At 61.9% G+C, this 13,236-nt stretch overlaps 1 protein-coding gene across 2 annotated transcripts in view; it reads left to right on the top strand.

Annotated features, from left to right (window-relative positions):
- STRN4 (striatin 4) overlaps nt 1-13,236 on the top strand; it is a 24,948-nt gene extending 11,712 nt beyond the window's left edge. Inside the window, exons 6-18 of one of the 2 annotated variants that reach the window (XM_070771314.1) lie at nt 1,596-1,737; nt 4,894-5,053; nt 5,582-5,695; nt 6,053-6,147; nt 7,988-8,163; nt 8,254-8,301; nt 8,668-8,789; nt 9,855-10,025; nt 10,161-10,301; nt 10,759-10,857; nt 11,039-11,125; nt 11,831-12,068; nt 12,295-13,236. In XM_070771314.1, coding sequence (XP_070627415.1) covers nt 1,596-1,737; nt 4,894-5,053; nt 5,582-5,695; nt 6,053-6,147; nt 7,988-8,163; nt 8,254-8,301; nt 8,668-8,789; nt 9,855-10,025; nt 10,161-10,301; nt 10,759-10,857; nt 11,039-11,125; nt 11,831-12,000 — 1,525 coding nt within the window. In that variant the 3' untranslated portion in view covers nt 12,001-12,068; nt 12,295-13,236. Of the gene's footprint in view, nt 1-1,595; nt 1,738-4,893; nt 5,054-5,581; nt 5,696-6,031; nt 6,148-7,987; nt 8,164-8,253; nt 8,302-8,667; nt 8,790-9,854; nt 10,026-10,160; nt 10,302-10,758; nt 10,858-11,038; nt 11,126-11,830; nt 12,069-12,294 lie in introns of both variants that reach the window. The other variant, XM_070771313.1, reaches the window with a different exon arrangement.

Raw genomic sequence — 13,236 nt, 5'->3', positions numbered from 1 at the left:
CATAAAACAGACACAATATTATAACAAAGTCAGTAAAGACTTTTAAAACGATCTACATCAAAAAAGAAAAAAAAAATCTTAATTTAAGAGAAAAAGAGAGATGGGAAAAGCAGTACTGCTTAGGACAGGATGACGTTTGGGCAGAGAACTGCATGGAGTGGAGGCCGAGCCAGCCAAGTAGCTGGGAGGGGAGTGTTCTCGGTAAAGGATCCAGGACAAGAGAGGGCTGGCACGCCCAGGAGCAGGCAGAGGCTGGCATGGGGGCAGCGCTGCCAGTACGTGGTTCCGTGGTCTGTGGTGAGGCTGAGATCTCAGGAGTCCGATCACAGCGGGCCTCACGGGCCACGATGAGGAGTTTGGAGACAAGCTTGTGGTTTCGAGCCAGGGTGTGACATCATCTCATAGCCTTGGTCTTCTTCGAGATGGAGAGGCTGACTGAGGGCTGGGCTGGGAGCAGGGAGGGCCGATTGGAGACTCCTGGAGATGTCCAGGCCAGAGATGGTGGATGTCAGCAGTGAATGGGTGAGGCTGGTCCGCTTCTCAGTGGGTTTTCAGCAGGAGCCGACAATAACAAAAGGACTGGCTGTAGGGGGAAATGCAAAGAAACTGGGGTAACTGGAGGGTGGAGTCTGAGCAGCTAGGAGCAGCGCTAACCCAGGTGGGGGACTTCAAGGGGGCCATTCAGAACGAGTGGAGTGTGAGGTGTCTGTGTGAGCCCCCGTGGCGAGGGTAGGGGCAGCACTTGACTCATAAATGTATCTCCAGTTTACCAGCACACAGGCGGGCTTGAAAACCCTGGGGCTGGGCAGTCACTGAGGCAGAGGGTGTGGAGATGGCGCCAAGGAAGGAGCGTGTTCCACGTGTGGAGGCCCCCAGAGGAGCAGGGAGGCTGGGAAGTGAGGGCTGGGGGCTGGACTGGCAGCCCAGGGTTGGGAGGTCTCTACCGAGTGGCACCCGTCTCGCCCGGGCAGCTGACAAGAGCGCTTGGAGGATCAGCCCGGTGGCAACCTCCTTTTGGGAGGCTGTTCGCGTTAGTCTGAACTTCGAATTCTGCCCTCCTTTCTGCTCTGGAGTCACGTTTGGTGAGTCCATTTGGCAAATGACTCCTTGGCTTAAACTTGTCATCCCAAGGGAGCCACGCAACAGCAGGCCCAGAGGTGGACGGGCAGCACTGTCTGGTGGTGGGGAAGGCGCAGGCCGTGTGGGGCCCGAGCAGTCATGGAATGACTGGTTCCGCTTCCCTGCCACCGGATGTGTCCCTGCCGTGCTGAGTGTGCGTGGTTCGGCTGTGGTGACAGGGGCTGCGGAGTCAGTGGCGATCTCTCAACCAGCTCTCTTGTCTGACTCAGCACACGCTGGGGATGTGTGGTCAGGGTGGGGGTCTGGTCTGGAACCGCTCTGGGGAGGGTCAGAGCTCAGTGAGGGGTCTAGCCGGGGTCCATCCTGCCGAGGCTGGGCTCCAAGCCCCATGCACGGTCAGAGTCGAGGCTCCCCTGGGCTCAGGCTCCGGCCCCCCAGCCTCCGTGCACTCCCAGCCGAGCTTTGTCGCCCGGCAGGACTGACCCCCCCCTCTGCCCCACCCCCATCCTGGGCAGGAACGCGGCCGGCAAGGACGGCAGAGAGCGCTTGGGTGGCTCGGTGCTGGAGCAGATCCCCTTCCTGCAGCACTGCGAGGACGATGACAGTGACGAGGATGATGAGCTGGATGGTGCGCAGCACAGGAAGCAGCGAGTGAAGGTGAGCACGCTGGCCACGCCCAGGAGGAGCCCCTTCCGCAGAGGGCCTCCAGGGCGTGCTCGGCTCTTCTGAGGGCTGCTCCATCCCTTCCCCACGTCCCGGCTCCTGCCAGCCATGCTGTGGCCTCTGGTCCCTTCCGAGGCACCTTAATCGTTTTTGTTAGGGCAACCCCTTCTCCACCTGTACCCCCGTCATTCTTTCCACATTCCCTCCTTGGGCTCTGATGTTTCCAAGAGGCCTATCCTGAATCCCCAGGCCAGGCCAGCCCCGAGACGCCCTCTCATGGCGTGTTCTCCTTCCTGCCAGCCCAATCACAGTGGGACTTGGAAATGTTCTGATGTGCCCCCAGCTCTGTCTCCCGCAGTAGACAGTGAGCTCCCTGAGCCAGGGGCTGTGTGGGTCTTTTCTCTTCCCTCCCCAGCACCCTTAGGGGATGTGGCCGAGCTCCCAGCGTAGCCTTAAGTCAGGTTGGGGGGCTCTGGGGGACACTTCATAGGATGCGAGTGTCTGGTCTGCTGTTGGTGTCCCAGGCCCAGGGACACTGCTCACAGGGTAGAGTCCAAGTCTTCTCAGCTTGGCCTGGAGGTCGGGCTCCGACCGCATTTCACCCCCGCTCCTGAACTGCCGGAGCCCAGTGCTCCTGCCATCCTGACGGCGCTGTCCTTAGGCAGGGCCTGGTCTCACCGGTCAGTGTAGGCCTTGTGGGCCAGGCTCTGTGCTGGCAGCGAGGACAGGGAGACATCAAGGCCTGGTCCCTGCAGGGAGGAGCTTGTGGCCAGCAGTGGGCTTATAGGTAGTCACAGGCAGGTACACGAACCCATGAGGGGGGGCCTGAGGGAGAGGAGACAGCCTCAGGGGCTTTCCTTGACCAGCTCTTCCCACCTGAACTCCCTTGCTCCCCTTCTCCCCACAGGGTCAGGAATCTCCTCTGGGCTGCCCCATCCTGACCGGGACCACCCTGGGTCCTCCCTGTCTGGTGTCAGGCCTGTTTTGGCCTCCACTCTGTATCCAGGGCCCCCACCATGGCTTAGCACAGGGTCCCACGCAGGTCAGGCGCTCAGTGACCACGCTGAGGGGAACGGAGTGCCCGGAGCCGGAGCCCTGGCCTTGGGGCTCCAGGAAGAGCAGGGTGTCTCTGAGTCCAGAGCACCTGGTCCCTCCTGCCCCCTGCTAGATTTCCACTCCTTTCTCAGGTCTCCCTCAGCCCCCTCTGGGAAACTCCCCTCTCCCCTGCACTCCTGTTAGAAATGCTCGCGTGCTCCCCACGGTGACCACCTCTGTCCCCACGTCTGTCCCACACACCCTGTCAGGCGGCTCCCTGTGCAGGGTCTCACGCTTCCCTAGGCCTCTGTCTCCACGAGTGCCTCCCAGAGTGGCTACTGGCCTGGCTCTATAACCGGGGTCACGTGATTCTCTTTGTCATGGTTTCGGCCTCAGAGGCTGGTAGTCTGTTTCTGAGTTGTTGAGGAATTCAGTAAAATGAGTCCTGGGAGTTCTCTGGCGGTCCAGTGGTTAGGACTTGGCGCTTTCACTGCTGCGGCCCAGGTTCAGTCCCAGCTCAGGGAACTGCAATCCCATAAGCCCCCACATGGCAGGGCCAAAGATAAATGAATAAGTAAATAAAATCTGTATGTTTGAAAAATAAATGAGTTCACACTGGGTAGACGCATGGCACTGACGGTCCCAGGCGGTGAGAGAGAAGCAAGGCCCCTCTCAAGGACCAAGCCCTACTGTCCTCTCTCTGGGCAGGCCAGGTCTTCTCCCAGAAAGGAAGGGGAAGGCAGTCACATCCCATCCCCCTCCTCCCACACAGGCCAGAGGCTGGCCCCTCAAGATGCCCTAGCGCAGCCACCTCCATGTCCATACCCTCGAGACCCAGCTTGGGGTGCTGAGCCTCTGGGACGGAGTCACCCGCGCCCCGGAGGAATTCACAGCCTGACTGAACCTGGGTCCAGGCTGGGGACACTGAGGAAGGGGAAGGCTTCCTGGAAGAGGTAGCATTTGAGTCCACTGGTCCTGGAGTCCCAGTGCTGAGGGCGGGCTGTGTCCTAAGCCAGCACTGAAAGCAGAACTCAGATATCCAAACGGTCTTTGAAAACTCTGAAACTCTCTTTAAGCGATCTAAGTGCAGTCTGTGAAGAGCCCAGTACACAGCTCCCTCCCGGACGGCACTTGATGTAAAGCATAGTGATGCGTAGGAAGTGGGAGGCTGAAGGATTACGTGCGAGATGTCACTTCCCGAGGCTGCGTCTCAAAGGTGTCTGGTGGGAAATGCAGGCGCGATGCTGCCCCTCAGTTCACAGGCCTGGGATGGGGTCCAAGCTCGTGGACTGAGGAAAACGAGAGGATTTGGTTCTCAGACCTGGTTACGACCGACTGTGGGAAAACTCAGCAGACTCTGTGTTCACTCGCCCAGCATTCTGTTTCTCAGAAAGGAAGACCTGGGGTGTTTTCTCATTCTAAAAGTAGCTCCTGCTTGTTATATAAGAAAACAAAAATGCAGCCAGTATAGGAGTTATCGGGAAGACTTGGAGACCCCCGGGTAACCTCACACCCCAAAGCTTGTCTTTGATGTATGTGGAATGGCTTGGACCTGGGCCAAGGGGCTTCTGCTCAGCCTCAGTTTCCTTAATCTGTAATATGGGAATAATAATTAGAAGAGTGATACCTGTTCGCGGGGTTGTGAAATCATGTGCGAAGCTGATCAGTGCCCTGAGTAACTCAGAGAGGCCAGCACTGTGCTAAGTGTTCATCGTCATTACTGTTGTAGCCATGGATCTGATCTCACTTCGTAGTGTCTCCTTCGACGCCCGTACACCCATACACCCAAATATAGCTTCCCTTGCCCCTGAAACAAGTTGTCATATTATCTGACGTTGTTTTCATGAGAAGTGTACTGGGCTAGGAGGCAGGGCACGGGGGAGCAGGTCCAGCCTGGGCGAAAGGAGGAGGGCCCTGTGTGGGGGTCCATGCGGGCAGCAGCGAAAGGGGTCTCCAGAGCCAGGCTGGGGGCTGGCATGCCCCGAGGGCTTCCAGTAGGGGGAGCATGGCGGCAGGCTGTGGGACTGGGGGCCACGGGCGGGAACGCTGGTTTCCCCGCTCTGAGCGAGCAAGTCGGCCGGGGCCCTGAGCTCTCTGCTGGTCTCCGCGCCCCAGCTACCATCCAAGGCCCTGGCCCCTGAGACGGAGGACGAAGACGAGGAGGATGACTCGGAGGACGCTATCAGCGAGTTTGACTTCCTGGGCTCAGGAGAGGACGGGGAGGGCCCGCACGACCCGCGGCGTTGTGCTGCAGAGGGCGCCCACCATGAACTGGGTGAGCTGGGGCATCCGGGCCGGCCTTCCTCGCCGCGGGCACCACCGCCTGCGCCTGCAGCTGCTTCCTGCCCCAGGGTCCCCACCGGCCGGATACACTTCCTGAGAGGAGAGTGGCCCTGCAGAGCCGGCGGCTGCACCGCCGTGGCCAGGCTTTGTCCCCTTCCCTGGAGAATCTCATGGGGTCACAGGCAGGCCCAGCTCTTCCTGAGGCAGAGCCTCCAGCCCTCCAGCCCTGGGAGGATAGGGAGGGGAGGGGGGACAGGATGCAGACCCAGCGCGGGGGAGGCAGGGGGGCAGCGCTTCCTGTCCTATGACTCTGAGCTCCGAGGCCCCCGGGGTCATGTAGGATGGCGGGGGGGATTGAGGCCATGGAGGGTCCCCTCTCCGTCTGTCTCCTCCGCCTGTCCCCCACCCCTACTCAGAGCCCAGGGCTCTCCAGCCCCCCCACAGTGGCAGGGGAGCACCCTCCCCACGTGGCTGAGTGGCCAGTCAGTGATGCCCGCCCGCCTGCGCCCTGTGCCTGCAGAAAGCCGGCGGGTCAAACTTCAGGGGATCTTGGCTGACCTTCGGGATGTGGATGGGCTGCCCCCCAAAGTGACCGGCCCACCTCCCGGCACCCCCCAGCCCCGGCCCCACGAAGGTAAGCAGCCCCTGCACCCTGGCCCAGTCCTGAGGGCCCCACGGCAGAGGGAGGCTGCAGAAACTAAGGCCTGGGCTTCTGTGTCCTCAGGGTCGAGGCCCAGCCTCTCTCTGGTCTGCAGCCTCCCTGTCCCAAAAGTTCGTCTGTCTATCTCTGTCTCCCTCTCTTTTTGTCTGTCCTGCCCTGTCTGACTCTCCCTGTTTCTTTCTCTCCAGCTGTGATTCTTGATCTTGTCCTCTCCCTGCCTGTCTGTCTCCCTTCTCACCTCTCTCCGCCTCTTTCTGTCTCTCTCTCTCCCGGCCCCTCTCTGCCCCCTCCCTCCCCTCCCCCTACCAGGTTCCTTTGGCTTCTCCTCAGACGTTTTCATCATGGACACTATCGGGGGCGGGGAGGTGAGCCTGGGGGACTTGGCAGATCTCACCGTCACCAACGACAACGACCTCAGCTGTGATGTAAGTCCTTGGGGTGCCCCATCCCTCGTGGGCCCCCCCAGGCATCCGGTGCAGCGCTGGGACTGGCTGAGCTCTGGCCGGGTGCCTGCCTGCACCCAGTCCCTCACACAGCAGGACGATGTGAGATCATTTGCCAGCTCACCCTGTGTCACAGGGGTGCCGATGCAGGCAGGCGCTGGGACTTGACGGGGTCACCAAGGTGCCTGGCCTGGCAGGCTCTGGGGCCTGGGTTTCAGTCACGCTGCCAGGCTGCTCCTCTCAGCAATGCTCCCTCCCACCCCAGACTTCCCATGCACCTCAAATCTAGGACCCACCATAGGCGCGAAGCAGGAGCAAAGGGGTGCTGAGTCCAAATACAGCATCAGAGGCGGCAGATGCTTTTGGGTTGGGGCAGAGCAGGTAGGAGTCTGTGCAGAAGGTGGGGATTGTGAATGGGAAGGTGACCTCCAGCCACAAAACAAAACAAAAACAGGCTGATCTGGTATGAGTGGAGGCTGGTGGGGCAGTGGGGCTGGAGTGCAGAGAGATCTCAGGGCCAGTGTCCTGAGCCTGAGATCTGTGGCCAGGCCGCTGGCTCTCCGGACGTCTCTGAAGCGGGCGCGTGTGAGCTTCTTCCTGTGGTAGGATGCTTACCGCAGCTTCCAGCGAGACTCCATGCGGTTGGTGATCTGAGCCAGGTTAGGCATTCTAGGGGTCGGGGGGCAGGTTGGGAGAGTTTGAGCAGGAAGATGCAGGGTTCTTCTGCTCCCCCAAAATGAAATGGAGACACTTCCCATCCGGGGCTGCATACGCATGAGGGGGTAGACCCTCTAGTCCTGAACAACTGTGGCAGGAGCGATGACCTCGAGTGACAGAGCCCAGATGTAGGGGTCCGTCAGGGTGCACCCCGCCTTAGGGCAGGGCACTGAGGCTTGCCTGACAGTCTGCTCGTCTCCTTTCCCCAGGGGCCCTCCCTGGGTCCCCTACCTCGAGAGCAACACCATGGTCCATCAGGCCCTCTGTGGTGTCTCAGGGACTCTCTCCCAGAGGCCTGTGGACTCTGCTCCCCGGTCTCTCCCACACGGTGTGCTGGTCCCCTTCTCCACTCCCCGTGTCGGGTCTGCCTCACCACTCCCTGGGAGACTTCCCTGGGGACCTCCTCCCGCCTCTCTCTGCAGCCACTCTCCTCTTCCCCAGTCCAGCACCCCCGCCATGGAGCAGCCAGAACAACCTGGGCCATTCCTCTGCTCTAAACCCTCCCGAGGGCCCCCCCCCGCAACCCCGTCCCTGAGAAGGAGCAGCAGGTTCCTGAGTGTGGGCCAGCCTTCTAGGGCTCTTCCGCTGCCGCTCTCCCTCACTTGCTGGGGCCCTGGCCTCCTCTCAGCTCAAGATCCGCCTTTGCTCTGTCTGCCTCAGGGACTTTGCACATTCGGTTCCGCCCTCTGTTCCCTTCATTTACCTAGTAACATCCTGATCACATGTCAGTTCCCCAGGAACGCCTTACTGACCCGCACAGATGGGGACGGGTTGCCCGGCACCTCCTCTCGGTGCATCTGAAATTTATGGCACTGCTTGTTAATCGTCTCTGTGATGGAGACCATCTCTGACCATCTCCCCCAGGCTCCCCCTGAATGGGGACACCCCAGGGCTTGGGCTCACCGTTGCTCCTCAGAAGCTAGCATGGGCCCTGCACACTGCAGGAACTCACTGAGCAAGTGAGGGGGCGCTGCGGGCGGGCGAGAAGGAAGCGGCCGGGCCCGGGCCAGAGGCTCGTGTGTGCCGTGTGCCACTTCATGTGGGGCTGGGTTGTGGGGACCGCCAGCTGGGATGGGCAGACCCTGAGGCAGCTCCCCCACCCCAGCTGTCTGACAGCAAAGACGCCTTCAAGAAGACCTGGAACCCCAAGTTCACTCTCCGCTCCCACTATGATGGCATCCGCTCCCTGGCTTTCCACCACAGCCAGTCGGCTTTGCTCACCGCTTCCGAGGACGGCACGCTCAAGCTCTGGAACCTGCAGAAGGCGGTCACAGCCAAGAAGTGAGGGCAGCAGCCCTGGGGTGGAGGGCTGGGTGGGGATGTCCAGGCGTGAGGATACAGGGTGACCCCGGCTCCTCTGCCTGCCCACAGGAATGCCGCGCTAGACGTGGAGCCTATCCACGCCTTCCGGGCTCACAGGTAGGGAAGCGCCCCTGCCCCCGTGGCAGCCTGCCCCTGGCCCGCTCACTACCATCCTGGGGGCCAGGGCAGACGGCAGGGCAGCCAAAGGCTTCAGGTCCCCGTGGCCTCTGCACACACCCCACCCTCTCCTGGCGCCCTGCAGACTTCTGGTGCCCCACATCTGGTTCTCGGCACAGCCTTTAGAGGAGTGGGGGAGGCTGGGGACGGGCAGCTAGCCTGGGTGGCCGAACCAGAGGTCCAGATGCCAGATTCCTTTTCAGCAGCCTTGAAATACGCTAGCGGTGTACCCTCAGGTCCCGTTGAGGGGAGGAGGTGAGCCCAGAGTGTCTGGTCCCCACTTCACCCCACCTCGGTATCCTCCAGGGGCCCCGTGTTGGCTGTGGCCATGGGCAGCCACAGTGAATACTGTTACAGTGGTGGGGCAGACGCCCGCATCCACAGCTGGAAGATTCCAGACCTCAACATGGACCCCTACGATGGTTACGGTGAGGACAGCTCCCTCCCATCTTCCTTTCCCTACCACCCACCTGTCCCTGGGGGCCTCTTGGTTCCTCAGCACCCAGGCTTCACACTTCAAGAACTCAGGAGGGAATGCCAAGGGCTCCCACTCTGGGGAAGCCAGGACCCAGGTGATTCAGCACGTGACCGAGGGTCAGATGAGACGAGGCAGCAAAGGGGCGATGGGTGAGCGATGCACAGAGCAGCTCATTGGGGTGGAGCTTTGGGACAAAGCCAGGCAAAGGCGTGGTGGCCCTGGCAGCACCTCACGGTCTCCGCCTGCATCTGCGTGGTGGAGCGGAGGGGCCAGTGCAGGGGAGGTGGAGACGCTGGCTGGGCTGGGCTGCAGGGTTTACTGTTAAGTGGAGAAGGGAGCAGACCGTCCCCTTTGGTCAGTGTCCGTGTCCCTGCCCTCTGACACCTCTTTTGATAATGCTTTTGATCACACACTTGGCTCCATGCCGCAGCATGTCGGGGCAGAGTTTGGGGATCTGTGTCTCCTCTCAGGATCGTCTCACCCTGTCAAAGGTCAGGGGTCAGCCCCAGGCAATGTCTGCTGTTCGCCCGGCAGGCTGTCACATGTTGGGTGTCAGCAGGGCCCAGCCAGAGCACCCCACGTGGACCCAAGTGACCAGGGAGGCCATGGTGGGAACAACCAGAGGGCTTTGGAGGAGAGAGTAGGCAAGAAAAGACCGCGGGGACAGAGGGTGGGGCTGACTCCAGGGGCCAGGCTGCAGAAGTCTTGGCCCTTATCTCCTTAACTGAGTCCTAAAAGGTACGTCCCATGCAGGGCTTTATGGCAGGCACTGTCGCGGGCCTGGGGGAACGGCTTGGGAGCCAGATCATCCCTACCTCTGGAGCTTCCACTCTGGGGGCGTTGAAAGCCTGAAACCTTCGCAGAACAGCCGGCCCACAGTTGCAGCCTGAGCAGCTCTGAGGGCATGAGGACTGGGGGCGGGGGGTGACTCGGCAGAGCTGGGGCTGCCGGGCTGTCCGAGCTGGAGCTGGGCCGTGGCCCTGATGCAGCCCTCTCCCCCCTCCGGTGGGTCCAGACCCGAGCGTGTTGAGCCACGTCCTGGAGGGCCACGGGGACGCCGTGTGGGGCCTGGCCTTCAGCCCCGCCTCCCAGCGCCTGGCCTCCTGCTCTGCCGATGGCTCCGTCCGCATCTGGGACCCCAGCAACAGCAGCCCGACCTGTCTCTGCACCTTTTCCACAGCCAGCGGTGAGGGGCAGGGCGAGGGGCCGTGACACCCGGGGGTGGAGGCCCCAGAGGAGGGTGACTCCTGACGAGGGCCCAGGCTTCCCGTCACAGGGCAGGAGCAGGGCTGTTGGCAGCCTTCCTCCCCTCTGCCTTCAGATCACGGGACCCCCACCTCAGTGGCCTTCACCAGCACCGAGCCTGCCCACATCGTGGCCTCCTTTCGTTCTGGCGACACCGTCCTGTATGACCTGGAGGCTGGCAGTGCGCTCCTCACGCTGGACTCCCGGGGGAACAGTGGTAAGGGGGTGCCCAGAGCCAGGGGCTGAGGTCTGAATGCTTCCAGGGCCCCAGTTTCTCCTGGGGCTTTGGTGACCTATTGCCCAGTCAGTGGACAGTGGCTGCCCTGCCCTCCGCAGGCTCTGAGCAGGATGGAGATCAAGTCCCAGTCACTGTGCCCTTACGGACAGCTCCAGAGGGCTGAGGGAGAGATCCCAGGGGCTCCCCTGTAGGCTCTCGGTGGAGCAGAAGCACTGCCCTCACGGTGGCCACCCCTCCTGCTTGCCCCGGGGCCATGCAGTGTCCACGGCACAGATGGAGAAGCCCTGGGCCCTGGAGGGAGCGGCTGGGGCGCCCAGCCCTGCTCGGCATCTCGGCAGAGGACAGGGATGGGATGGTAGTTCTCCTCTTGTCTTTGTCCCTCCTGATCTCCCTACTTCCGCCCCACTTTACTTTTTCTGCTTTCTCTCCTTTTCAGGCCCAACCCAGATCAATCAGGTGGTGAGTCACCCCAGCCAGCCCCTCACCATCACCGCCCATGACGACAGAGGCATCCGTTTTCTGGACAACCGCACAGGTGAGGCCCAGCCTCCCCGGCCCCCGCTCACCTGTGCTGGTGGGAGGCAGGGTGAGCCCAGCTCAGAGGGGGAGATTGGTCAGTCCACCTTGGAGGCTCAGTGTCCCTGCTAGCCCCTGCACCTTTCCAGGCTGGGCGCAGAGTGGAAAAGTAACCTGCCGCCCACCCTCTCTCTCTGCAGGGAAATTGGTGCACTCCATGGTCGCCCACCTGGATGCGGTCACCTGCCTCGCCGTGGACCCCAATGGCGTCTTCCTGATGTCAGGAAGTAAGTCGGGAGCCTCCTGGCCCCTCAGGAGTGAGGGCGCGTGCCCTTCCCGGCAGGAGAGGGAGAGGAGTGCTCGGGGGCTCCCTGAGGCTGGGCTGCTGGTGGGAGTGCTGTCTGAGCAGGGCTCAGGAGCCCCTCTGTGGCTGGTTAGAGTGGTCACGGGGGTGGGGTCATTGGAGCCACGGTAGGCACGCTCCCACACGGCCCTGTTGTATTTGAATGAGGTTGGTACTGCAGCCCCCATTGTGCACATGTGGAAACTGGGCCTAGAGAACTCACTTCACTTGGTCACAGCCCAGCGGGTTGCAGGGATTGACGTTCAGGCCTATCTGACTCTCAGTCCCCGCAAGACAGGGGACTCTTAGCAGTTGGGGCACCTGCTGTTTGTGGATAAAGACACCAAGCCCCAGTGACCGCGGGGCTGCTCCTCAATGGCGTGGCTGGGACTCGGGTGGATGGAGAAGGGGCTGAAACTCCCCAGGAGGGTGAAGGGGGTGCACTGGCCTGACCAGAGCCCACCCTGCCCCGGGATATCAGCAAATGCGTGCACGCACAGAGGCACGAGCTATGGTGTTGGAGGGCGGGGTGGCCCAGGACTGTTCAGCTGTCTCCAGGGAGGCCAGGTTCAGGAGGCAGGTCTGGGCGGGGAGCTGGGGAACCTGGAGCTGCTGAGCGACAACCCCTTCTGCTCCCGCACCCGCACAGGCCACGACTGCTCACTGCGTTTGTGGAGCCTGGACAACAAGACGTGTGTTCAGGAGATCACAGCCCACCGCAAGAAGCATGAGGAGGCCATCCACGCGGTCGCCTGCCACCCCAGCAAGGCCCTCATCGCCAGTGCGGGTGCCGACGCCCTGGCCAAGGTCTTCGTATGATGCCCACCTGGCCCCCCAGCCCAGGCTGCCACCCTGGCTGGGGGGTGGGGCCGGGCAGTGGGACTGAGGTGAGGGGATGGAGGGAGGGAGGCTTGGGTTGGGAGGGCAGAAGCCCCTGGCACCCTCACTCCCGCCTGGCATTTCCAGCGGGTGCCAAATCCCGACACCCTAGCTGGGATGCCCTGCGAGAATTGCCAGGGTGGCCCCAGGCGTTCAAAGGAAGGGCCAGAACTGCCTGATCTCTGGCACTCTGGAGACTGTGGTCCAGCCTCCCCTCCCTTCTGTCTCCTGCAGGTGACTCCCGGCCTCGGTCTGGAGGCCCCAAGGCCTGGCCGCCTCCCGCCTGCCTTGGGGCCTGGTGGTGCTATGGGCCCTCTCCCCAGGAGGCCCTTCCCACGGCCTCCCGCCGGGTGCGGCCTCCTTCAGGAATTGCCCTCCAGCTTGGTCTCTGGGAATTTTCCCTTTACCCTGGCACCCACTCCGGGTCTCTGAGCCTCCTTCTCGGGAGCCACACATCCAGGCCTGGGTGTCCTTGGGGCTCAACTTTTCCAAGATGCCAGAAGGTGCCGGGTTCTCTTTTGGAACCCCTGACCGCTCCTCTCCACCTCCCTGGCCCCGGGTGGGAGCCGGGTGGGAGGCGCCCCCACGCCCCTACTCTGGGTCTGCTGGGGCCCTGGAGCCAGCTACAGGCCGGGATCGTCCTCCCTGCGGGGGCCTCCCCACCTCCCCACCAGCGTGCCCAGTGATCCCCCTCCCCTCAGTTCCCTCAGCACAGCTTTCCAGACACTACCCAGTGCTGCCAGGGCCAGTAACTGCCTGGGGAGCAGGTGATGCCCTCGGGGGAGCGCCTGACCCTACCTCCCCCAACACTCCTCCAAGGGCAGTCTCCCAAACCCCCATGGGGTTACCCATGAGGGGAGAGATAGCGTTCTCTTGCCCCTCCGCAGGGCATGGAGGGTGGAGTGGGGTCCCCTGGGCCCCCCATAACTCCCTGTATATCTGTATAAATAAATGGGATTTTAATGGAGCCCCCCCCCCCCCCACGTTGTTATCACTGTGTGATAGTCTGTCTGTTTCCGCTCCTGACCCTTCACTCTCTTCCTCTATTTATTTCACTCTGTTTTGGGTTCCACCCTGTGCCCCCAGGCCCCCCTCCCAGGTTCCTGTTTATAAGCCCCATTCCCTCCGCCCTGACTTGTACGTGAAACTTGTCTCAATAAACCCTTTGGAGTAAGA

The sequence above is a fragment of the Bos indicus genome, chromosome 18 (genome assembly GCF_029378745.1).
Source record: "Bos indicus isolate NIAB-ARS_2022 breed Sahiwal x Tharparkar chromosome 18, NIAB-ARS_B.indTharparkar_mat_pri_1.0, whole genome shotgun sequence".
In the NCBI taxonomy this organism is placed as follows: domain Eukaryota; kingdom Metazoa; phylum Chordata; class Mammalia; order Artiodactyla; family Bovidae; genus Bos; species Bos indicus.
The sequence above is the reverse complement of the archived record's forward strand: the minus strand, read 5'-3'. Positions and strand labels throughout refer to the sequence as shown.